Source organism: Scyliorhinus canicula, chromosome 2 (assembly GCF_902713615.1).
Source record: "Scyliorhinus canicula chromosome 2, sScyCan1.1, whole genome shotgun sequence".
In the NCBI taxonomy this organism is placed as follows: Eukaryota; Metazoa; Chordata; class Chondrichthyes; order Carcharhiniformes; family Scyliorhinidae; genus Scyliorhinus; species Scyliorhinus canicula.
The window spans coordinates 19,540,856-19,567,166 of record NC_052147.1 but is presented as its reverse complement, the minus strand read 5'-3'; the positions used below and the strand labels follow the sequence as shown (position 1 = coordinate 19,567,166).

The window sequence follows — 26,311 nt, the reverse complement described above, 5'->3', positions numbered from 1 at the left end:
GCTTTGGTGATCCCGTTGGATCTGCCATGTTCGGTTCTGGGCCACCATGCGGGTCTCCATGTTCAATGGTTGAGGTTTTCTTCTCCCTGCTCTTACTGTTTTTGCAGCTTGATTGCTGGCTTGTTGGCAGCCTGGTTGATTAAGCAGTGGATGGGGGGGGGGGTTTAACTGGGGAACATTTTGCACTTTTGGTCACCATTTGGTGGGATTAGAAGGTCTAACCAGAAGTTAAGGGCAGCACGGTAGCATGGTGGTTAGCATCAATGCTTCACAGCTCCAGGGTCCCAGGTTCGATTCCCGGCTGGGTCACTGTCTGTGCGGAGTCTGCACGTCCTCCCCGTGTGTGCGTGGGTTTCCTCCGGGTGCTCCGGTTTCCTCCCACAGTCCAAAGATGCGCGGGTTAGGTGGATTGGCCAGACTAAATTTCCCTTAGTGTCCTAAAAAATAAGGTTAATGGGGGTTGTTGGGTTACTGGTATAGGGTGGATACGTGGGCTTGAGTAGGGTGATCATTGCTCGGCACAACATTGAGGGCCGAAGGGCCTGTTCTGTGCTGTACTGTTCTAATTCTAATTCTAATTCCTTCGAGGGAGTCACCTTTCATGTGACTGCACAACTCATTGCCACCACCAGAAGTCATCAAAATGTGTTTATTTTGAGGACAGAAGCAAATTATTTGCTTTAATATAAGGACAGAAAAGCAGAATTTTTTTTAAAGGCATGTAGCCTCCAAATGTAGATGTTCAGAGAGACTTTTGGCGAACTTGGGCAAAGAGTAGAAGTTGCGTACAGGTACAGCAAGCAAGTAGGCAATAGAATTTTGGCATTTATAGCGAGGCACTTGGAGCACGCAAATAAATAAGTTTTACTACAATTGCATACGGCTTTGGTAAGAACTCGCCCAAAGTACTGTGCACAGTTTTGATTATCTAAGGGAGGTGTTATGAATATCTGATTTTATAATTTGTTTTAGAAGTATAACTTTTAGCGTGAGGGTTAAACTGTTAAACGCAAGATAAGTGGGGAAAATCTGGGTTTGCGAAATTGGTAAACATCCCTAAGATAATTGCCATTCAAAGGGTGGTCCACGTTTAGGTAAAGAGATCGGAAGTCGAAGTAAGAAAACGCTAAACGGTGGACTATTTTTCCTGGGTTTCTTGTAGATCCCAGATCTACAAGCACCTTTGTGAACAAAAGGGTTTCTTCATGGAACTGGCAGGTCTGAAGAGAGGGCAGTTAATTGAGATTATTTAATTATTAAATTATTTGTGTGGGTCCTGAAAAGAATCAAAGTTGTTTTGAAGTGAGAAGATAATTAGTCTAGATTTCTGTTGGGAGTATCCTAAGTGTGCCATGTTACCATGGAAATCTGCTGTATGGGTTAGTTTTAATTTGCTTTTTAATTTATCTGTACGTGTTTGCTCACAGAAATAAGCAGATCAGCCATGGTCTTCTGTAGTTTGCAGCTCACTAAGTGTTTAGGGAGAAAAATAGATAGATGTTAATCAGGCCCACATCTTGAGCAGAGAAAATACTAACTTTAGAAAAAACAGATTTATAACATTGAGTCTTTGGTAATGGTATCAAGCATCCAGATGGCGATGCATCTGTAGCATTGGATTTCAGATACATGTGCAAATTAGTCTTTTGTAATCTAATTGAAACCTAACTGGGGTGGGGGAGGGGGTGCTTCACAAAGAAAATTCCCTTCACCCATCACTCAGGGGTGTTTGAACTTTCTCCTCCCACTGTTAAAACCCCAGAGACCAGTGCATTCCTTTAATTCTGGCTTTGTGCATATTAGTCCTTTGCCCAGCATTGACAACGCTGTCTTCATTTCTGGAATTCCCTTCCTAAATCTCTCCACCTTGCTGTCCTCCTTTAAGACCCTTGTTTAAACCCAATTCCGATGATGCTATGTCACGCCTTCCAATATCTCCTCCCTTAGCTCGGTGTCCTTTTATTTCTAATTATATTTCTGTGAAGAACCTCAGGATATTTTTCTGTGTTAAAGGTACTATATGTATGCAAATTAATATTGTTAAAATGACTCTCAAAGAAGCGTTCAACTTCGTACAAAGCCAATAACTGCCAGGAGGGTTAGTGTGTGCATAAGATGCAGATCGGCTTGATAAAGGTGCTATTAAAATGTTAAAAGCACATTGGAGAAAAAGGATGGTAGAGCTGACAGTTATTGGAGGATCCCAGCATAACTTTAATCAACTGCAGATTTGCCTCACTAATCTGATTGAATTCTGTAAAAAAAAGAGGCCAAATTAGCAATGTTTATGTTTTGAAATTCTCATTCCCATCTTCAAATCCATGGCCCAAAGAATATTTCACCGGCATCGGCTCCATTTCTGGAACTGTTGAAACTCAGCAAAGCAGAGGAGATGTGGGTAACATACAGGACTGAAACACTTGGGTTCTTCTGGGGTGCTTTTGATTAAATGGCATTTCCTCTATATGGCAAATGACCCAAAGGAAACCTCCCTCCATGAATCTTTTGTATTTCTTTTATAGTTGTGGCTCAACACAACATGTTGGAAGATGCTCAGAAAAAACTACTGAACCTGGTCAACAACAGTGAAGGTAGAATTGACAAGTAAGCACTGATCGATTTTCTCCCCCAGAAATGTATGGCCGTTTACTTATTGAATAGATTGTTTGCAGTCCTAATGTGGCCATGCTCCAGCAAACAATGCACCTCGAATGGGTGTGATAGTTATATCATTCAATAATGGGTGGCACGGTAGCACAGTGGTTAGAACTGTGGCTTCACAGCTCCAGAGTCGCAGGTTCGATTCCCAGCTTGGGTCACTGTCTGTGCGGAGTCTGCACGTTCTCCCTGTGTCTGCGTAGGTTTCCTCCCAGGTGCTCTGGTTTCCTCCCACAAGTTCCAAAAGATGTGCTGTTAGGTAATTTGGACATTCTGAATTCTCCCTCGGTGTACCTGAACAGGTGCCGGAATGTGGCGACTAGGAACTTTTCACAGTAACTTCATTGCTGTGTTAATGTAAGCCTACTTGAGATAAAGATTGTTATTATTATAAAAGAAGATTTCTGATAACTCAGGATTGAAGTAATTCAGTTTGAAATGTAACAGTAGTTTGGTCCTACTATCAGAAAGAAAAATGTTCGGAAACATTTGACTTTCAGTGGTACTTATTTAAACAACTATTACAATCTACTCTATACCTACCGTTGTTTCTCCTTTTTAAATAAATTTGGAATATCAATTTTTTTTTCAATTAGGGGGCAGTTTAGCATGGCCAATTCACCTATAATAATAATAATCTTTATTAATGTCACAAGTAGGCTTGCATTAACACTGCAATGAAGTTACTGTGACAATTCCCTTGTCGCCACACTCCGGCGCCTGTTCAGGTACACTGAGGGAGAATTCAAAATGTCCAATTCACCTAACAGCACGTCTTTCAGGACTTTGTGGGAAGAAACCGGAGCTCCCGGAAGAAACCACGCACACACTGGGAGAATGTGCAAACTCCACACGGACAGTGACCCGGGGCCAGGATCGAATGCGGGTCCTCACCTTACCGTTGTTTCTTGGCCATTATCATCATCTTTTGCCTTTTTCTTTAACTCTTGATCTCTTTTGCCCTCAACCCGGCCAAAGACCTCTTTTCTTTTCCTTTCCCTTCCTTTCCTTCCCTACTTGTTACGTCACTAACTTTATTACAGTCCTGATGAAATGTTAGTTTTATTTTTCTTTCTCCACGTATGCTGTTTTGACTTGGTGAGTATTTCCAGCATTCTCTGTTTCCAGCATTCTCTGTATTTGACTTTTGTAACAACCTAGAGTTGGCCTGAGCCTTTTGTCCTCTGGCTGTGTGTGATATTTGCATTTTATAATGTTCTGAATGCTTGTTAATTCATGAATTATTAGCTAATCATCTGTTCAATTTTGGTTTGAAACTCTCATTTTGGTTGGGGCCTTTTGCTGGTGTCAAGCTTTCTTCGATCATTGTAAACCATAATCTGAATGCCGAGATCATCTGCACCCTACTGATTCCACCATGGTGTTATTTTGTGCCTTTGTACTTCCAACATGATCTGTCTTCCTGACCTTGACTGAGGGTACAGCTCATCGTGACCAGTAACTCTTTGTTAAGTAGTTATCCTCAATGAATGAGCTTGCCAATGTTTTTTCAGCTGAATGGCTCACAGTGGAGATCACCAGGCCCAAACTTGCACTTGTCCGATGTTCACATGAACATATTTTCCCGTAGTCATTGAATGGTACTCGGGCAAAGGATCCTTAATTGTTCCCTTCATTCTCTCTCAAATCTGAGGGCCATTGAACCATTTTAGTACCAGGCAATGTCCAGAAGAGGGAACTTAAGATTAACTTGATTTGTATAGCTCAGTCCCACTCTGTGGCCACAAATGAGACTCCAGGATGATATGTTACCTCCCTGGTGCTAGGGTCAAGGATATCTCAGAGTGGCTCCATGACATTCCAGAGAGGGAGGGTGAACCGCCAGTGCCTGTTACTACGATCCCAGACCAGACCACAACAGTGGCTAGGATACTAGACTGAAACCCCAATATTTAATTTTAATTTTGTAAAACTGTGGGGAAAAGGATACTTCACGAAGAAAAAGGACATGGTATATTAAAACAAGCCTTATTACTAACACAGTATTAAAATCTTTAACATCACTCTAGAAAATAGCGTACAATTACCCCATAAACAATACTACTTGATACAGTGAATACAATACCCGTGATTGCTATCTTTATTCCCATTTAAACAAGAAAACAACCATCTCTGCTCTCAATTCACCTGAAATACCGATTGCACAGAGTACTTGCTTTAGAGTTATTCTTTGAGAAAGCGACCGTTTGACACTGCATTACAGAAAAGATCTAACTCCTGTCAGAAATTCTGGCTGTGTGTCTTCAAAAGCTGTTTCAACTGGCTTGTTTCAGCTCCCCCTTGTCCTCCAACAAGTCTGCACTGCTTTAAAGACTGTAGATCACTTTTTAACTAAACTGCAGAGAGCAAACCCTGACTTGCGGTCCCAGCTTCATCCAGAATAGAACAGTACAGCACAGAACAGGCCCTTCGGCTCTCGATGTTGTGCTGAGCTTTGTCTGAAACCAAAATCAAGCTTTCCCATGCCCTGTCATTCTGCTGTGCTCCATGTGCCTAAAACTGAACTGAAAGAACTGAACTGAAAATACTTTTTCAAAAAGCCTGATGCCGTAGCTCCACCCAGCAATTACATAATCTCACCAAGCTGAAAACTAATTAACTCCACAGGGAATACCCTGAATCAAGACAAAATTGCATTAACCCAAGCTTTTTACGATGGTTAATTGCACCTCTGGCTCCCAAAAGCTTAGTTGTATTTCAATCTGTCGACGGAATTATAAGTCAGCACTTTTGAGTTTTTTCCCAAAAGTCCTTTAATTAAACACAAGTTCGTGAGGGGTTTGGAGAATCCACAGTCACTCTAAATGTCCCCCTTTACAGAGGTAAAAGCAGGCAATTTATATGATACAGTAAGCAATACCTAGGACAGAAAGCATTCTTTAGATTAGCAAGAGACAGAAAACCGAGTAGGCCGGAGTTAGATTTTAATAACAGGCTTTGGGTTCCTTGCCTAAGAAAAATAATAATTGTATGCTGTCAGCAAAACAATGTGCAGCTATATGCTTGTTTACATTGTATGACCTTCTGACTATATCATACAAAACTCTTGACTGAGGTAAGGCTAAATATCCATCATGCTTTGCCAAGTGCCTACTTCCATGAATTATAGGCAAGCAACTGGTTAAAATGAATACAGGGTATTAAGGCAACTAATCCGCCAACTAAAGTCCTTTATACACAATCTAAAAATCTTTAAAAACTTGATTTCAGCGGTCAGATACACTATAATCTAGGCTTTTAACTCTTGCTTTACCAAATACTTAGAATACAATATATCTGAAATCCTACATTTATCTCACATTTGATACAAAAAGACATAAGTTAAAATAAAGGGATGAGGTACTAAAAGCAGAATTTTGGGAGTTAGAAAGTTAGTTGAAAAGTAGTACCTCAAAAATAGTGATCTCAGGATTACTACCAGTGCCCTGTGGTCGTCAGAGCACAAGTAGCATGATATATCAAATGAATACGTGGCTGAAGAGATGGTGCGAGGGGGAGGGTTTCCAGATTCCTGGGGTATTGGAACCGGATCTGAGGGAGGTGGGACCAGTACAAACTGGACAGGTTACACCTGTGCCGAACCAGGACTGATGCCCGAAGGAGAGTGGTTAGGGAGGGTTTAAACAAAACGGCAGGGGGATGGGAACCTATACAAGGAGTCAGCTGAAGGGGAAACACGGACAAGAACAAAAGACAAAAAGGAGAATAAGAAGTGACAGTCGGGGAAATTGAGAGCCAGAATCAAACAGGGCCACAGTGAAAAATAATGGGAATGGGACAAGGAATGTTCAAAAGACCACGCTCAAAACTTTGTGCCTTAATGAATGGAGTATTCGCAATAAAGTGGATGAATTAATCAACCAAATAGATGTTGAAAAGTAGTTCCTCAAAAATAGAAAGCAAAGAGTGGGGATTAATGGGTGTTTCTCTGGTTGGCAATCAGTAGCTAGTGGTGTCCCTCAGGGATCCGTGTTGGGCCCACAATTGTTCACAATTTACATAGATGATTTGGAGTTGGGGACCAAGGGCAATGTGTCCAAGTTTGCAGATGACACTAAGATGAGTGGTAAAGCGAAAAGTGCAGAGGATACTGGAAGTCTGCAGAGGGATTTGGATAGGTTAAGTGAATGGGCTCGGGTCTGGCAGATGGAATACAATGTTGACAAATGTGAGGTTATCCATTTTGGTAGGAATAACAGCAAACGGGATTATTATTTAAACGATAAAATATTAAAGCATGCCACTGTTCAGAGAGACCTGGGTGTGCTAGTGCATGAGTCACAGAAAGTTGGTTTACAGGTGCATCAGATGATTAAGAAGGCAAATGGAATTTTGTCCTTCATTGCTAGAGGGATGGAGTTTAAGACTAGGGAGGTTATGTTGCAATTGTATACGGTGTTAGTGAGGCCACACCTGGAGTAGTGTGTTCAGTTTTGGTCTCCTTACTTGAGAAAGGACGTACTGGCACTGGAGGGTGTGCAGAGGAGATTCACTAGGTTAATCCCAGAGCTGAAGGGGTTGGATTATGAGGAGAGGTTGAGTAGACTGGGACTGTACTCGTTGGAATTTAGAAGGATGAGGGGGGATCTTGTAGAAACATTTAAAATTATGAAGGGAATAGATAGGATAGATGCGGGCAGGTTGTTTCTACTGGCGGCTGAAAGCAGAACTAGGGGACATATCCTCAAAATAAGGGGAAGTAGATTTAGGACTGAGTTTAGGAGGAACTTCTTCACCCAAAGGGTTGTGAATCTATGGAATTCCTTGCACAGTGAAGCAGTTGAGGCTTCTTCATTAAATGTTTTTAAGGTAAAGATAGATAGTTTTTTGAAGAATAAAGGGATTAAGGGTTATGGTGTTCGGGCCAGAAAGTGGAGCTGAGTCCACAAAAGATCAGCCATGATCTCATTGAATGGCGGAGCAGGCTCAACGGGCCAGATGGCCTACTCCTGCTCCTAGTTCTTATGTTCTTATGTAAGTGAGTATGAAATAGTTGGGATTACGGAGTCATGGCTGCAGGGTGACCAGAGATGTAAATTGAATATCCCGGGGTATTCGCTCTTTACGAAGGGCAGACAAAAAGGAAAAGGTGGTGAGGTTGCATTGCTGGTTAAAAAGGAAATTAACACAATAGTGAGAAAGGGTATTAGCTCCAACAATGTGTAATCAGAATGGGTAGAGCTGAGAAACAGCAAGAGGAAAAAGATGTTGGTGGGGATGGCATATAGACCCTAAAGCTGTGGTGGTGATGTTGGGCATGGCATAAAACATGAAATTAGAGACGTATGCTATTATGGATACTTTAATCTGCATATAGATTGGGCAAATCAAATTAGTAATAATACTGTACAAGAGGAATACTGTACAAGAGTGTGTTTGGACTGGTTTTCTGGACCAATACTTTGAGGAACCAACTAGAGAATAGGCTATTCTAGACTGGATATTGTGTAATGAGGACGGAATTATTGGCAATGTAGATGTGCAAGGCCTCTTGGGGATAAGCAATCATAATATAATAGAATTCTTCATCAAGATGGAGAGTGACATAGTTGATTCTGAGACTAGAGTCCTGAATCGAATTAAAGGAAACTACAACGGTGTGAGGTGCGAGTTGGCCATGATGGATTGGGAAATGTTACTTCAAGGGGTAACGGTGAATAGGTAATGGCAAACATTCAAAGAGTGCATGGGTGAACTGCTACAATTGTTCATTCCTTTCTTGCTCAAAAATAAAACTAGAAAGATAACCAAGTCATGGCATACAAGGGAAATTACAGTATTAAATCCAAGGAAGAGGCATGCAAATTGGCCAGAAAAAACAGCAGACCTGAGGATTTGGAACAGTTTAGAAATCAGCAAAGGAGGACAGGTATGCGGGGCAACAACAAGTTTAGTGAGAGGGAGGAACTGAAAGAAATCCGTATTAGTAGGGAAATAGTGTTGGGGAAATTGTTGGGATTGAAGGCTGATAAATCCCCAGGGCCTGATGATCTACATTTAAGGAAGTGGGTGTAGAAATAGTGGATGCATTGGCGGCTATCTTCCAAGGTTCAGTAGACTCTGGAACAATTCCTGCAGATTGGATGGTAGCTAATGTAAGCCCACTATTTCAAACGCGAGGTAGAGGAAAAAATGGAATTCTAGACCAGTCAGCCTGATGTCGGTAGTGGGGAAAATTCTAATAATAGTAATCTTTATTATTACAAGTAGGCTTACATTAACACTGCAATGAAGTTACTGTGAAAAGCCCCTAGTCACCAAATTCCGGCACCTATTCTCACGGAGTGAAAATTCAGAATGTCCAAATTACGGAAAATCCATGCTAGTTGTCAACTCTGCTTATTGCTACATGATGTTACAGTTAACTGCACTCTGCATTACCTAATTAAAGCAGCCAGTCTCTATTTGTGAGCCTACACACAGACTGCCAATTACTATTAATCTATGGAGTTCAATACATTCAAGCTATATCCTGATGTCACACAATATTCACATATTCATACTTTAAAGCAGGGGTTAAAGGGTAGTCATTAAGTGTGAATTCCAGCTGATTTCTTTCTTCCCAACATTGCACCCTCTCTGTTTTACACCATTGATTGCCGGGCCAGTAGTTGGATCTCTCTATTGTTGTCTAATTTGAGATCATCAGCTTTGAGATTAAATCTGGGAGCCGATTATCTGAGAGTCAATAGCAGACCATTGGAATTATTAAACCATAAGCGACTAGGCGCTTCTTAGATGGGCTGACCTTCCCAAAGGTGGGCAGGGGGGATGATAGAGGGGCTGGGGGCCCCGATTAGAGCTGAAGAAGTAATGGGGAGGCCTGAAGGCCATGCAGTCGGGTAAAGCCCCGGGGCCGGATGGGTATCCAGTGGAGTTCTACAAAAAGTTTGCGAGTATACTGGGGCCAGTGCTGGTTAGGGTGTTTAAAGAGGCGAGGGACAATGGGGTGCTACCCCCGACGATGTTGCAAGCCACCATATCGCTGATATTAAAACGGGATAAGGATCCGGAGGTCTGTGGGTCCAATAGGCCAATCTCCCTGATTAATGTAGACGCTAAACTGCTGGCCAAGATCCTGGCGTCCAGAATTGAAGACTGCGTACCGGATGTGATTGTGGAGGACCAAACGGGGTTTGTTAAGGGCAGGCAGCTAGTAGCCAATCTAAGAAGGCTTCTCAATGTAATTATGATGCCCCCGGAGGGCAGAGAGGTGGAGGTAATGGTGGCAATGGATGCCGAAAAGGCTTTTGACCGGGTGGAGTGGGACTATTTCTGGGAGGTGCTGGGACGGTTTGGGTTTGGAGAGGGCTTTGTGGACTGGGTTAAACTGCTATATCAGGCCCCGGAGGCTAGTGTAAGGACAAACAGGACGACATCTGAGTATTTTAGATGACACCGCGGGACAGACAGGGATGCCCCCTCTCTGCACTGCTGTTTGCGTTGGCCATAGAACCGCTGGCAATTGCTCTGAGAGCGGCAAGGGGATGGAAGGGAATGGTCAGGGGGGAGATAGAACACAAGGTCTCGCTCTACGCGGATTACCTGCTTTTGTATGTGTCAGATCCAGCGGCAGGGATGGATGGGATTATGGAAATTCTAGGGGAGTTTGGCCGGTTTTCGGGCTGGCAAAAAGCGAGATGTTTGTGGTGCAGGCGAGGGGTCAGGAGAATAGGCTGAGGCAGCTACCATTTAGGCTAGTTGGGGAAAGTTTTAGGTATCTAGGGATACAAGTGGCGCGTGACTGGGGTAAGATGCATAAGTTGAACTTGTCCAGGCTGGTGGAGCAAATGAGGAGCGAGTTTCGGAGGTGGGATGCACTCCCGCTGTCACTAGCGGGGAGAGTACAGACGGTGAAGATGACGATCCTCCCGAGATTCCTCTTTATTTTTCAGTGTCTCCCTATTTTCATTCCACGGTCCTTCTTTAAAAGAATCAATAAAATCATCCTGGGATTTGTTTGGGCGGGGAAGTACTCACGGGTAAAGAGGGTGATGCTGGAACGGAACCATAGCGAGGGGGGCTGGCGTTGCCGAACCTCAGCAACTACTACTGGGCGGCTAACATAGCCATGATAAGGAAATGGATGGTGGGTACGGGGTCGGTTTGGGAGTGGGTGGAGGCTGCTTCATGCAGGGGCACCAGCTTGGCAGCCCTGGTCACGGCTCCCCTGCCGCTCCCGCCGGCCAGGTACTCCACCAGCCCTATAGTGGTGGCCGCTTTGCAGATTTGGGGCCAATGGAGGAAGCATGCGGGGGAAGTGGGAGCATCGGTCTGGTCCCCAATATGTGACAACCACCGATTTGTCCCGGGGAAGATGGATGGCGGGTTTCGAGCGTGGCGGAGGGCAGGGGTGGGAAGGATGGGCGACTTGTTCCTGGAAGGTAGCTTCGCGAACATGAGGGCGCTGGAGGGGAAGTTCGGGCTGGCGAGGGGGAATGACTTTCGGTACTTGCAGGTGCGGGATTTCGTATGTAGACGGGTCCCGTCCTTTCCACGCCTTCCACCAAGGGGGATTCAGGACAGGGTAATTTCCATGGGTGAGGTAGGAGAGGGGAGAGTCTCAGATATTTATAAGGAGCTTATGGGAGCGGAGGACACGGGGACCGAGGAACTGAAACTTAAGTGGGAGGTGGAGCTTGGTGGGAAGTTGGAGGGAGGCGTATGGGCTGAAGCTCTGAGGAGGGTAAATGCAACCGCAGCATGTGCCAGGCTCGGCCTGATTCAGTTCAAGGTGGTTCACCGGGCCCACATGACGGTGGCCCGGATGAGCAAATTCTTTGGGCTGGAGGACAAGTGTGCTAGATGTGGGGGAGGACCAGCGAACCATGTCCGCATGTTCTGGGCGTGTCCAAAACTTAGGGGATACTGGCAGGGATTTGCAGACGTCATATCCCGGGTACTGAAAACAAGGGTGGCGATGAGTCCAGAGGTGGCGATTTTTGGGGTGTCGGAAGACCCGGGAGTACAGGAGAGGATAGAGGCCGACGTTGTGGCCTTTGCTTCCCTGATAGCCCGGCGATGAATTCTGTTGGCCTGGAGGGACTCGAGGCCCGCAAAGACCGAAGTATGGCTGTCGGACATGGCAAGCTTTCCCGGCTTGGAAAAAATCAAGTTCGCCTCACAAGGATCACTATCTGGGTTCGCCCGGAGGTGGCAACCATTCATCGACTTCTTCGCGGGGAACTAATCGGCAGCGGCGGGGGGGGGTAGAATAATGTAAAGTAGGAGGGAAGAATAGGCGGGTCTATCTGCGAGAGTGATACTGTTATTTGCACTATGTTTTTTGTAATTGGTATCTGCACACTAATGTATATTGTTACTGTTTACAATGCCAAAAATACCTCAATAAAATTGGCTGTTTAATTTAAAAATCCATAAGCGACTGAGGAATTTGCAGGGATGTTTAAAATGGTCAGCAGTAGCCTCACATTTCACACAGCAGGTGAATATCTACTAAAAGTTGATTATATATATTTATTGAAATGTCCTGAAGGAAATATTGAACAGTGAATAAAGCAGTAATCATTGAACACAATTTTGATCACTTAAATAAAAACTTTAAACCCCTAAATTCAACAGCTCAATTTGTAATGTTTGGAATGTGTATTTTTAAGAAGTGCCATTGAAAGTTTTGCTATCGTGCGTGCCAACCAGCCCAAGTATGGGCCTGTCATTTATTGTGTTCATGTTTCTAAGCCATTCCCGTTTCTATTGAAGGGTCCTGATGAGAAATTTGTTCGTGGGCTACTTCCATACACCAAAGAGCAAACGTAATGAAGCAATGCGGCTGTTAGGAAGTGTTCTGGAACTAAAGAGAGAAGAGATCAATCAGGTATGATGAAATGACCACAAGTATTTCCAATGCAGTTAGTAAAATTGCAAGGCATTTGAGCGACTTGTTTTCTTGAAACCAAAATTCCCACCTGGATACTGCTCTTTATGTTTATATGCAGTAATATATTTCCTACTAAAATAATGCAAACTGTGACCTCTTAGTTTAACCTTAGTTTTGTGGTGTTCCAAATCTTCAGTAATGCTGTATTTTCTAGTTTTCCCTTCTTACAAACGTGACATTCCTATGAAAGTCAAGTTCATGTGAAAAGTCTGATTGATTTTATTATATAAACCTTTATTATATAAACCAGCCTATCTGTGTTTTAGAAATGCTATCACCAACACCATAATTGCATTACAAATTGCCAGACAGGAACTCTGGCTTCAGTCTGCTGAGAATCAGGAGACAGTTCCTGAGCAGTATATACCTGCATTGCATACCCCCCCCCCCAAAAGACACACTACTTGGCCAGACCCACAAGTAAACACCATCCAGGCAATAATTCGGTATAGATGTTTAACTGTATGAATGTAGTAATATTGCCAAGACAAACTGCTGTAGCGTTTTTTAAAAAAATTTAGATTACCCAATTATTTTTTCCATTTAAGGGGCAATTTAGCGTGGCCAATCCACCTACTCTGCACATTTTTGGGTTGTGGGGGCGAAACCCACGCAGACACGGGGAGAATGTACAAACTCCACACGGGCAGTGACCCAGAGCCGGGATCGAACCTGGGACCTCAGCGCCGTGAGGCGGTTGTGCTAACCACTAGGCCACCGTGCTGCCCTAAACTGCTGTAGCGTTAATAAGATTTACCCCACAACCTTTCAGACTAACTTCCACTCTGCTGTGGAAATGCAAGAAACCTTAAGAAGCAAGACTACTTTTTGCAGGCCAGAACTTCTCTGGCTTCACTGGATGGCTGATTAGAACTTCTCATCTTCTTCCAACCCAGAGCTGTTTCCAGCAGGCCTTGCTCACACAGACAACCCCAAATACTCTCAACACCTCTTAATATCATTTTCCCCTTTCCTATTCAATTCCATTGTCCTCAGCACTTCTTTGAATTCAACTTTTCCAAAATATAAAAGTTGCCTTTTCTATTGTCCCCACTTTTGGGATAAAATAACATTTAATAACCTTCCCTTGTTTACTTATGAAAAATGCAAGCTGATAAATTTCAAAGGGAAGTAAAATGCTTTATCAGCTGAAAACAACAGAATGCCTTGTATCTCCTCGTGCAAATTTTGAAACCTAGCCTATTTACTTATAAACCACTTGACGAGGAAATTCTAATGACAAATGCATTCTTCTAGCACTTTTACTCCTTAACTCTTCCAGACAAATGGTTTCCATTAATCTTTTTTCCAGCTTAATTAAATAATTTACACCAACACACAGTCGTCTTAACAGAATAGCACAATATTCCCCTCGAAGGATTTTTAAAAATCACATCCATTCTCCAATCAGCCCTCGGGTCTACATTTTTCAGACATCCATATTTGATATTTTCACACTTATTCACGTAACAACTAGTTAACCTATAATTTAGTCCTATACACATTGCTAGATACTTGTTATTTAGGTTAGAGAAGAGAACCTATTCCATGCTCTTAACGTTGGCGGACACAGAAATCAAAAGGCGAGCCCTTGCATCAGGTAAAGTTGATGGTTGCATTTTCTGTAGCTCAGTTGTAATAGTTTTACATTTAAAAGTATACCCTTGTGTGCTATGTTTTTACAAGCTCTTGGATGGCGAGAATCGTGGTGTTACTGGGTGGGTAACCAGTTGGCTTGGCGGTAACCGAGTTAGTGGAACCCAAAGTTTCCCAAGTACCCCGCAGAGGCCAAATCAGCGCACAATCTTCAACAGTGTAAGTTCTGCTCGCTTTTCATATATCCTCATTAATGTATCCTGATTTTTAAAATGTGCAGTATAGGGGCCAAAGCATACGCAAAGTTAATTCAGCCTCACCTGGAGAATTATGTCTGGACACTGGACTTTCGGAAGGATGTGAAGTTGTTAGAGAAGGTGCAGAAAGGATTCATGAGAATGGTTATCAGGAACTTCAGTTACATAAAAAGATTTGAGAAATTGGGACCGTTTGTTTTCTTGAACTCTTGGAGTAAGGTTTCATGTTATATGGTGATCATTATAAGGGGCTGCACTCAGCTGATGCATGGGAACAATTTTAATAATTGTCACATGTTTGTACAATGTATTATTTTCTGATAGCAGCATTGAAATTATAAAGTCAACGTTGGCTTGGTGACCAGGTCCAAGTCCAATTCCAGACATTTGAACAGAAAATCCAGGTTAATATTTCAATGTTTAGTACAAAAGAAGCATGGTGTTGTCGAAGCTACAATAATCAGATAAGAATTTAAGTCAAATGCCTGCTAGCCCTCACAGGTGGATTGCAAAAGATCTCGCTTCATTTTCTAAATTGCAGGCGTGGTAGTTCATTGTGGTAATGCATTCCATATTGTAAGAAATCTTAGTTTTCTTAGCACTTTTCAAAGAACAGAAGGACCCTTTTCCCTGGTTCCCTTGCCAACGTTTATCCCTCAATGGATATCGCTGAAAATAGATTCATTATTTTGTGACTACCTTCCTTGTTGGGGGTGCATATTTGTGCCTATTTTTCTCCAGTGACTGCACTTCAAAAGTATTTAGCTATGCAAGCTCTTTGGAATGGCTAAGTTGATGAAACACTCCATATAAATGCAAGTCCTTTCGTTTTTATAACATTGTGTAACATTAGTCTTGTCCACGCACAAACTTTCTGTTGAATTTTCCAGAATTGTAATTTGGTTGCACCTATCTGTGACACACCGATTCACTCATTTATTTCTCTGGACTCTGATTGTATTTTCCAAGATTGGTATTTTCCCCATAGCTGGTGAAGCAGTTAGGCATTTACCTCAGACCTCACAGCTGCATCTTCAAGATAGGTTGAAGTGTTCCTCATTGAAAGACCATCTTTGGTCTACTGGAATTTCTTTATTGGCGTGTGTAGCAAACACCAAGCCAGGCAGTGGCTAAATGGAGCTCTCCGGGCCCTCCACTGAATTTGTCTTCAATGATGGGAGTCATGGATTGTGGTACGCTACAACCGCCATCCGGGTTCCCTGCAAGGCCGGCCCCACTTGTGCCAATACTGGAAATGAACCATAAACCTGATGCCGATCCCTTTTTCTGAGTAGTTGCCATCTCTTTTCTTTATTTTCTTAAAATAAATTTAGAGTACCTAATTCTTTTTTTCCCCCCGATTTAAGGGTCAATTAAGCGTGGTCAGTTCACCGACCCTGCACATCCTTTTGGAGGTTTGTGGGAGCGAGACCCACACAAACACGGGGAGATTGGGCAAACTCCACACAGACAGTGACCCGATTGCACCCTCGTCTTCGGCACCGTGAGGCAGCAGTGCTAACCCACTGTGCCACCATGCCGCCCATTTTCTCTGTTTTCATCTCTTGTTTCATCCTTTCACTCACCCCCTGCTCTTCTCCCCACCATCATAGATCTACTGCTCAGAAAACTCCCAAGGAAATGTTGTGTGCAACTCGCTAAATTTTTTAGAACTTAAGACTTTTTTTACAATATGGAATGTGCTACCTTAATGAATTAGAATTGTATCAAGATCCCAATGGAAGGAGCTAAATGAATGACGCTGAGCCAGAGTCGAGCAAAGTATGAGAGCTGATTATCACTCCGATTGAAAGGATGGATCTTGAGAGTTTTTCAAGGGAGAGAGGGCTGTGCAGGAGTATCAGGAGGGAATTCAAGAAAGTAAGACAAAGGAAACATTTCTCAAATTGCAAGTATGGAAAGAGCTTTTATTTATGTGGTACCTTTTTTAGCATCACCCCAGTGACCCAAGATTCTTTGCTACCGATGGATCACTTGCATAATTCATCCTCATTATTATGTGAATGTGATTAAGTTAATGCATGAGGAAAAATATTAAGCAGCACAGGGACAGAATGAAAATTGGATTAAAGTAGATACCTGAGATAGGAAGTAAATGAACAAACATGATGGGGCAAATGGTCCTCTGTTACGAATCAAAGTAAATCTTCAGGTGTGCAAGCCAGTTAAAAATGGATTCATTCAGACCAGCGTGGTTTGCTGTAATGAAGGTTTCCGCATTGGTAAAGTACGTTATCATATCAGGTATCTCTCTGCATTTTTCCTGACAGTCTTTCTCTGAAATGTTTGTGAAGTTCCTGGAAGTAGAATCTCGACCTTCTCTTCCTCCTCTAAAGCTTCCAATTTACGATATGCACTCAATTGGAGCCCCCTCTGGAAGCAGCCAGCCATCCAATAGCATTACTGGCCATTCTGCAGGTACAGGCATTCATATTGTTACATTCTATGTTTCTTGTGTTAATATTAAAATGTAGAAGGGTACAGATCTTCAAATAATTGCAAGTATCAATGTTGGGGATAAAGATGTTTTCTCTAGAAAGGGAAAGATTTGAAGTATGATATCAATGGGGTAGATGTTGAGATGTTTCCACTTGTGTGGGGAAGACCATAAGCAGGGGCCATGAATATAAAATAATCAGTCATCAATCCAGTAGAGAATTCAGGAGACACTTAACTTAAAAGAGTGATACAAATTCAGGACTGACTACTACATGGAGTAGCTGAAGCGAATGGTAGAGATGCATCTATGGGGAAGCCAGGCAATTACGAGAGTGAAAAGAATAGAATAGGCAGGATTTTGTGAAGAGAGGTGGAAGGAGGCTCCCCTGGGCTGACGGTCTGTTTCTTTGCTGTGTATCCAATGCAATGTGGTCACACTCTGAAACAAGCCCTTGAAATTCACCAGTATTCTTCAGAGCATGCTTGTATATTTGAGAAGGAAAATTTCCAGGTTTATGGGAAAAGAGCCAGGGAGTGGAACTAATAGAATAACTGGCACAGGCAGTGGGTTTAAAAGGCCTTCTCTGCCATTTCATTCTGTGCTTTATTTCAAATGATTTGAATGCTTCCTTTATTCAGTTGACAATCTGTTACAAGAAAATGATATGCCACGTAAATCTAAAGCAAAAGACAATGTTATTGTGTCCTTTCAGTGAACACAGAGAACTTTGTTTTTAAATTGTTTGGATGATGACAGCTAATACAACAAAACCATTTGTCCGAATGTTTAGTTACCAAGCAGAAAGTTTTAAGGCAAGCCCCAGGAGTTTCCACTTTTGACTTTTTCCAATGCCGAGTGCCATCTGGTTTGTTATACTGGCCAGTCTGCAGTTTGCATTAACTGGATTTGCGACACTTTGGAGCCCAGAGCTCAGGGGCACTATCCAGTTACTTAAGTGTTTGAAAATATGTGTATAGTAATAATGTTCGTATTACTGCAGTCCCAACATCAGCAGCTAGATGTCCAGTACAAATTTTTTATTTGTTCAGTATCTTGTTTAATTGGCAAAGTAATCATTATCATGAGTAATGCTGTTGAATTTTATTTGCAGGTCCATCAGAAGGTTCAGTGAAAAAATCTGACTCCAATCCTTTCTTGGCTCCACGATCTGCCGCCATCCCTCTCATCACATCAGCAGCCTCTACTGGTGCTGGGGCCCCCCATCTCCTCATGAAACCAATCTCCAATGCCCTTCCCACCTTCACGCCCCTACCAGTGTCTCCAGATTCCAGTGCGGGGGCTGTACTTAAAGACCTCCTTAAACAGTGAAAAAACTGGAGCAACCCACTACAGCACTTTAAAGTGAAATGCCACTATAGACCAGCACAGAGAGGCCTTCTGCAGGGTATACAAAGTCTCCTAAGCATTATTTATACCTGGTAAATGCGCTTTCAGTTAGGCTAGCTAAGCATGCGAAGGTTGCAAGGATGCCAGCCCACAACCCACTTGGGGAAGGATTGGCTCAAGATGTAGAACATTTTCCACCTCTCAAAAAAACATAATTCCGAATACTTGTACTAAGCACGCGAGGTAAGCTTAGGATATCTGGCACTTAACTGAGATCTGTGTTGGATAATTACAGTTCAAAATAAATTTATAGATGCTGCTGAGTTTCACTATCCCTTCATAATCCTACTGGGACTTCTGTAATTGCAAGCTGTACACTAATGGATTTCCATACAATCTTCTCTTGGGGGTGGGGGGAAATAACATTTCTTCAATAGAATTCCAAAGAAATACAATTGCAGTGTTGCATACTTGAAGCCTACTATAACTGGACTGCCTCTTGTAAAGTTATTGTACTATTGTATGTGGTACCTGCCATGATGGTAAATGGTTTAGTTTACTCTTTGTTGCTGCATTTAACTATATGACCAAGGTAGCACCAGTGGTGGCCAAGCTTCACTGTGGTTCATTTTTCCTTTGTTTTGGGAGAAGAATGAAGTGATTACCTCGGCCACCTCTAGTCCCCACCTACTCCACGAGGCTCGAGCGATTTGGAGATAAAGCCCCTTAATTTTAAAAATAGATCTGCTAAGCAATTGTGAATCTAAACAGAAACAAAAACATTGGTTTAATAACTGGGAGATTTTACTCTTCCTGTTGCGAATGGATAAATTCCATATAAAATCCTTAGAAATGTCCCGTGATTATAAAGACAAAGGCCTTTGGAGCCCATTAGGATTTTTGTTATAGTTTTGAACTATCAGGAATTTGGCTGCAAGACACTTGGTTGAATCTTGAAATTAATGTTCTTATTTGATGATGAAGTCATCTCAGCCCAAGATGTGCCTCTGAGGTTGTTTTTTTTTCATTTTTCTGAGTGGATATGGTTTGAGCTTCTTTTAGTGGCCTGGTGTTCAGAAGCACAGGATTTTTCAGTTGAATCCCAAAGGTACAATAGATTTCACTGAGCACTAAAATGGGAATAAATAACTTGGACAGATAGTTCAGCTGCATGGATAAAGAGTAGCAATCTTCTTCAATCATGCCCGGAGAATATAATCTTAATGTGTTTGATGCAGGTTAGTGCCAAGAGATCTGTAATTTGTGTGCAGACGATGTTGGTCTGATGATTTGTCACGTTTTGTATTGTGTTTCTGTTGAAATAATTTGTACAATTCTGGACCTCAGACTGTGGAGTCACTCCAGGCCTTTCTGTTGTACATTATTCTAGTTACATCTCACTGTATCAGTGAGAGAGCCAGCAATCGCCAGCATACAACAGAACTCTTTGTATAAATTGTTTGTTGTTTCCACAACTTGTGTTCTATCTGACCTACATCTGCAGATTTATAACCGTTTAAGTTCTCAGTTATCCATCCCGGATTTAATGTGTAATATTGTGGTTAGCCTAAGCAGCGACATAATCTTGGATATATTAAAGTTCATTACAGCAAACTCTTAATTTTGTCAAAAATATTCAGGTTCTTTATTAACATGACTTGGGTGTTTCTGTGTCTGCGTCAAAATGTGAGAACGGGCAGCACAGTAGCATTGTGGATAGCACAATCGTTTCACAGCTCCAGGGTCCCAGGTTCGATTCCGGCTTGGGTCACTGTCTGTGCGGAGTCTGCACATCCCCGTGTGTGCGTGGGTTTCCTCTGGGTGCTCCGGTTTCCTCTCACAGTCCAAAGATGTGCAGGTTAGGTGGATTGGCCATGATAAATTGCCCTTAGTGTCCAAAATTGCCCTTAGTGTTGGGTGGGGTTATGGGGATAGGGTGGAGTTGTTGACGTTGGGTAGGGTGCTCTTTCCAAGAGCCGGTGCAGACTCGATGGGCTGAATGGCCTCCTTCTGCACTGTAAATTCTATGATAGAACTGAAGATAAGTTGATCCTCAGCCTTGGGATTGGGTATTTTTCCCGGTATTGTGCAATTGAGTTATTTAACATCAAAAGAGACTGAGCAGCATGATAGCACTATGGTTAGCACTGTTGCTTCACAGCTCAGGGTCACATGTTCAATTCCCAGCTTGAGTCACTCTGTGCGGAGTCTGCACGTTCTTCCCGTGTCTGCATAGGTTTCCTCCTGGTGCTCCGGTTTCCTCCCACAAGTCCCGAAAGACGTGTTGTTAAGTAATTTGGACATTCTGAATTCTTCCTCCGTGTACCCGAACAGGCGCCAGAATGTGGCGACTCGGGGCTTTTCACAGTAACTTCATTTGCAGTGTTAATGTAAGCCTACTTGTGACAATAAAGATTATTATCATTATTATTTGAGGATAGACACGATAAACTCCTCGGGCCTCTGAAGACCAATGAAGCTAAAGTAGTAATTTTCAAACTCATTTGTAACTCTAATAATGCAAACTAATTTTATTTTCCTGTTTGAGGTTCCGAGTTCATTTTTTTCCATTTCTCCTGAGAGTGGGGACTTGTTTTCTGGTTGTCATTCCATGAGCATGGGAGGCTTTCTCTTATCTCGGTCAAGTGCCTGTTGCTTTACTGTCAGTGAATATGGTGACTGTTGTGGGCTGCCAACAGTGCCACAGCTTTCCCAATGCTGTTCATGAGTTTTGCCTGGGGTTAGAATCCTGGTTGGGTTTGTAGACTAGAATTTTAAATCCAACCTGTGCAGGTGAAGACCATCATCGGCCTCATAAAATTTACGTTGCTTCCCTTATATTAGATCATTGAAGATAAGATTAAATGATTGTGAAAGTTATTGTTTTAGAAATGTAGTATAATTGCACATTCTCCCCGTGTTTGCGTGGGTTTCGCCCCCACAACCCAAAGATGTGCCTGGTTGGGGGATTGACCGTGTTAAATTGCCCCTCAATTCGAAAAAAGAATAATTGGATACCCTAAATTTATATTTAAAAAAAAGAAATGTCGTATAGTAGTTAAAGAAGGGTGATGTGATGCCTGATTTTGTGTATGAGCCCAAGTTTCTTTGAGGTGGTGTCAGCTTTGGATTGCACCTTTAGTCAGAAGAAGGTTGCATTTGTATAGCATCTTGCATGACCTTGGGTGGTCCCGTGAAGTTTTAAACCGTGGCCAGTTTGTGCACAGAGAGCTTCCACAAACAACAATATGATAATGACTAGATAATCTTTTTTTGTGATGTTGATCAAAGGATGTATGGTGGCTAGGACAAGAGGGGATAACTCCTTGATCTTTGAAAGTGTCATGGGGAAATTTTATGTTCACCATGGAAAACAGATCGGGCCTTGGTTTGATGTTTCATCTGAAAGGCAGCACCCGTGACAGTACAGCACTCCCTCAGTACTGCACTGGAGGGTCACCCCAGATTCTTGTACTCAGCATTTGGAGTGGAACTTGAATCCACAACCTTCAGATGAAAGAGCTACCGACTAGAGCTCGCTAACACTTTTAAATTCTACTCCAGCATATAATCGAGGTTAACTCTTTTTAAAAAATAAATTTAGAGTGCCCAATTCATTTTTTCCAATTAAGGGGCAATTTAGTGTGGCCAATCCACCTACACTGCACATCTTTGGGTTGTGGGGGCGAAACCCACGCAAACACGAGTATGTGCAAACTCCACACAGACAGTGACCCAGAGCCGGGATCGAACCTGGGACCTCGGCGCCGTGAGGCAGCAGGGCTAACCCACTGCACTACCGTGCTGCCCTATCTAGGTTAACCCTTGAGAGCATTACTGGAGGAGTAGTGTACTATTGGAGATGATATCCTTCAGATGAGATGATAAAATTATATTCTCTCATTAGGCATAACAGATTCCACAGTTTTTTTTTAAAATTTAGAGTACCCAATTGTTTTTTTCAATTAAGGGGCAATTTAGCGTGGCCAATCCACCTACCCTGCACATCTTTTGGGCTGTGGGGGTGAAACCCACGCAGACACGGGGAGAATGTGCAAACCCCTCACGGACAGTGATCCAGGGCTGGGATTTGAAACTGGATCCTCAGCGCCGTAGGCAGCAATGCTAACCACTGTGCCACCGTGCTGTCCACAGATTCCACAGTTAAGAGTCAGGGGAGTTTTCGAGGTGTTCTGACCAATTTGTATCCCTCAACAAAAGTAACTTAAAGGATTTGGGTGAACAACTGTTTTATCTCATTACTGCTTTTGGTGCCCTGCTCGTCTCACATTGGCTATTGGATTTTCAGTGAATACAATTCAGAAAAGCATCTCATTGACTTAACAACGCTTGAGATGTCGATCGATCATGAAAGGTGCTTTACCAGTGCATGTTCTTTAATTTCTCGGCTGTCAATATTGGGTTCAACATACCCATCGCTGAGCCTGTAAATTTGAACTCTGAAACTTATAAAGGTAAAACATTAAATCAGTTGACCCATCCGGGAAAGCCTTTGTAATTTTTGTCGAAGGTATGATGGCAAGCATGCAGGACATAACAATACTATTCTATGTTTGCACTTAAAAGTTCGTATCCGATGCTTCTAATTCCAGTGTAGCGTGGGTCATGCTCAGAATAAAACTGTGTCTCAACAATGGAACTTCATATTAATTTCAGAGCAGTTATATTACTTGACCTATTTCTGCCGCCAACTATTCTTGTAGCTTCTCTGGGAGACTGCCAGTAGAGTGCCATTGCTTTTACTACACCTTACCATTGGAAAGCATTGTATCTCTGGGTAGGGTGCTTTTTCGAAGGCTAGTGCAGACTCAATGGGCCAAATGGCCACCTCCTGCACAGTAGGGATTCTGTGGATCTTATTTTGGCAGCTCACAGTTCAACACACTGAAATTTGGAGAGTATATTCATGTTTATCTGCAAGGCTGTAGAATTTAGATAAAGGACGACTTGTCAAGAATGTGTATGACACAAAGAATATCATTTTACCAGCTGGCTCTATGTTCAAAACCAGTGCTAAACCCTTGAGACTGAAGTTGCCTAAACCCTTGAGACTTGAAATTCCACCCTAGCCCCACGTAATCTACTTATCTCCTGACATTGCTACCAGTTCTGACACGAGAGCAATGCCTACTTGGATGAGACATTGGAAGGGCACCAACCAGATCAAGGTTGAGACACAGTCAAGATAAGAGGAGGGCCAGTCAGAGTGAACATTTTAATGTATAATTTATTTGTTTATCAATGCATTTAGCAGGATTGTGAATGTGTCACAATTTTATTTCTTCTTTGCGCCTTTACATGCCTCTTTATTCTGTCTTTTCAGTTTCCCTATTTAAAAATAAGCATAGCTTTATACTTTGGACTTCCTTTGTGCACATGTTTGCAGTACTTGCCTTTGTCCGTAGCAAGCTGTTCTTATTGTCCCCGGTGATTGTACCTTACAGCTGAATTGTGCTTCCAGAAAATTAGAAAAAAAGGTTCATTTTGCTCCATCTACAAAAAGGAATTTGTGGGACAACTACTTTGTGAATTGTTTATAAAGGATATATTTACTCTTTAGCTGTTGAAGTATGTTTAATATTATTACAGTGTGTTTTTGTTGGAAGCAAGTGTTAAAAATGGTTGATAGGTTCACTCCAGTCAACCTGTCTCTCAATTCTATTAAGCTTCATATTGTCAGATTGTAGATTCATGGAAAGTGCATGTCAAACTACCTACTGTGGAAAAATCCAAAGAAATGTATGCAATACCATTAATACAGTGTTGCAGTTGTGCTGTGCATTGACTGGGGCATATGCTCGGCCGAATATTGTAAAAAAAAAAAAAAAATAAATTAAAAAAAAATTGCAAATCAAGGGCCAAATGAACGAATGCATTGGATAAAATTAAGGAAGAGCTGAATGGTAGAGCTGGATGGAATACCCCTTTCGCAATTGGCAACAACTTGTATCGCATCTTTACTGCAGTGAAACATCCCAAGACACTTCACAGGAGTGTCACCAAACACAATTTACTAGCAAGGTACGTAGGGAAACATTAGGACAGGTGAGCAAAACCTTGGTCAAAGAGTTTTAAGGAGCATCTTAAAGGAGAGAGCAGCATAGAGTGGGAATTCCAGAGCTTCAGGTGTAAGCAGCTGAGGACATGGATGCTACTGGTGGAGTGATTAAAATGGGGATGTGGCAGAGCTGGAATTAGAGGAATGCGGATCTCGGGGCTTTCGGGCAGAATACCGTTTTGAGAGTTGCCAATCTCACCAGCCTGTGTTTAATTTCTATCAGCTACATGTTTACAACACAGTTAATTTGAAAATGAGCAGCCTTTCAGTGATTAAATGGTATGGAAAGTGGAAATATCAGTGGCGCAGTAGAGGGAATTGTTTCCTGAACTTTGTATTTAAAAGGCAAGGAAACTAGGGAATAGTTTACAATGCAAAATAATTCCCATGTGCACTTTAATCATAAAGCTCAAATATTAGTACTATGGTGTGTATCATCACAGCAGAGGGTTAATGGTTTTAATCAAACGCAAGTCATATTAGCTGCTCAACAGATGGATGTGCAGATTCATTAGGGGCCTGGATGTTAATCTGAAGCAACCAGACATTTAAAAAAAAAATCCCACTACCTGAGTAACATGTTACCAATCCTGATGAATGATTGCTTGCATTAATATCTTTAAGACCAGTTGGGTGGCTGTTAAAAGGTCTTGCTTTTAACGCTAATAAGACATCAATCACCTTGGTTTCTCCTTAAATTTTACTTTGCATCCACATCGAGCTTCCAGCAAAATTAGAAAAGGAAGGGGCAGTGACTGCTCCCCACGGAAATACATTTACAGGACCGCGAAACTTTGCATTATTTACAAAATCTTTATCATTCATCGTACAGGTCGAGGTATCCTTTATCCGAAACACTGGGGGGGTCAATTGCATTTCGGATTTCAGATAATTCCGTATTTTGGATTCTGAACATGAACTTAACATTGCCATAGCCTAAACCTAGGCTAGCTGTAGTCTAAAAGTAAATAAAATGGCTAGAATAGTCGGATGTCATACTGGATAATAAATACAGGATACCTGAAATACATTTTTCTTTTTGACACGTTCACCATGAAAATCATACGGTAAACAGTGCAGACAAACAACTAGAGTTCCGTGCTAAAGGCCGATGAGTTCAAAAAATGTGTTTTGGGGATGCATTCTGTTTGTGGATTATAGATAAAGTTTTACTCAGCTTGTATTTAATATTCAATCTTCAATTGTACCTGTCTTCTGTATTGCGTTTCCAGCAAAAGGTTCAATGTTGACCCATATAAACAACATTATGGGACGGCTCCCTTTTAAATTGTTTATGTAAGTGCATTTACTGCCACACCAAAGGTCGTTCAACACTCAGCCATTACTTGTAAGAACTGTTTTTGTTGAAAATTATTAAATAATATGTTGATTCCTGTTGAACTCTCTCTCACCGAACAACCTCTGTTTTTCTACAAGTTAAATTAAGCCAGTATACCAACTACTGTATCTGTCTACTGTCTCCAAAGTAGAAAAGTCGCGCAACAACCGTAATTCAAAATGATAGGTTTCCATTATGTTTGGGCATGCGATCAGGAATGAGCACTTCAGACGCCTGTTAAATTAATAAATTAATTTAAAAAATTAAATTAAAAGTTAATTAAATTGTCAAATGATTGAAATTCATGACTGGATTGTACTTCCTCATTGCGTACACTTTCTGTTTCAGTGCATGTTGTTGGGACTTGAGGTGAAAGGGGGGACACTGGTAAACGCTGATATTCAGGTTGACCTGGAAGACTCGGATGCCCAGTTACTGTAAAGTCAGAACTCTTCCATTTCCCCTAAACAAATGCCTTTCCTCAACAAGCACAAAGAATTATTTTGTTAATTTGTGCTTCTGCAATACTAACCATTTTAACATATGCAAGCTCTCGTGTATATGCCTACAGTATTAAATCTTAAAATTTAACGCTTTAAAAGGGATTAGACTATACTTTTTTGATCTGGGGGCAAGGAATGCATTACCTTTGTAG

At 42.1% G+C, this 26,311-nt stretch overlaps 1 protein-coding gene across 2 annotated transcripts in view; it reads left to right on the top strand.

The window, feature by feature from the left end:
- trip11 (thyroid hormone receptor interactor 11) overlaps positions 1-19,852 on the top strand; it is a 101,110-nt gene extending 81,258 nt beyond the window's left edge. For both annotated transcript variants that reach the window (XM_038774568.1, XM_038774559.1), the window contains 5 exons: positions 2,523-2,604; positions 12,400-12,514; positions 14,264-14,392; positions 16,722-16,869; positions 18,003-19,852. In XM_038774568.1, coding sequence (XP_038630496.1) covers positions 2,523-2,604; positions 12,400-12,514; positions 14,264-14,392; positions 16,722-16,869; positions 18,003-18,220 — 692 coding nt within the window. In that variant the 3' untranslated portion in view covers positions 18,221-19,852. The remainder of the gene's footprint in view (positions 1-2,522; positions 2,605-12,399; positions 12,515-14,263; positions 14,393-16,721; positions 16,870-18,002) is intronic.
- The last annotated feature ends 6,459 nt before the right edge of the window (positions 19,853-26,311 follow it).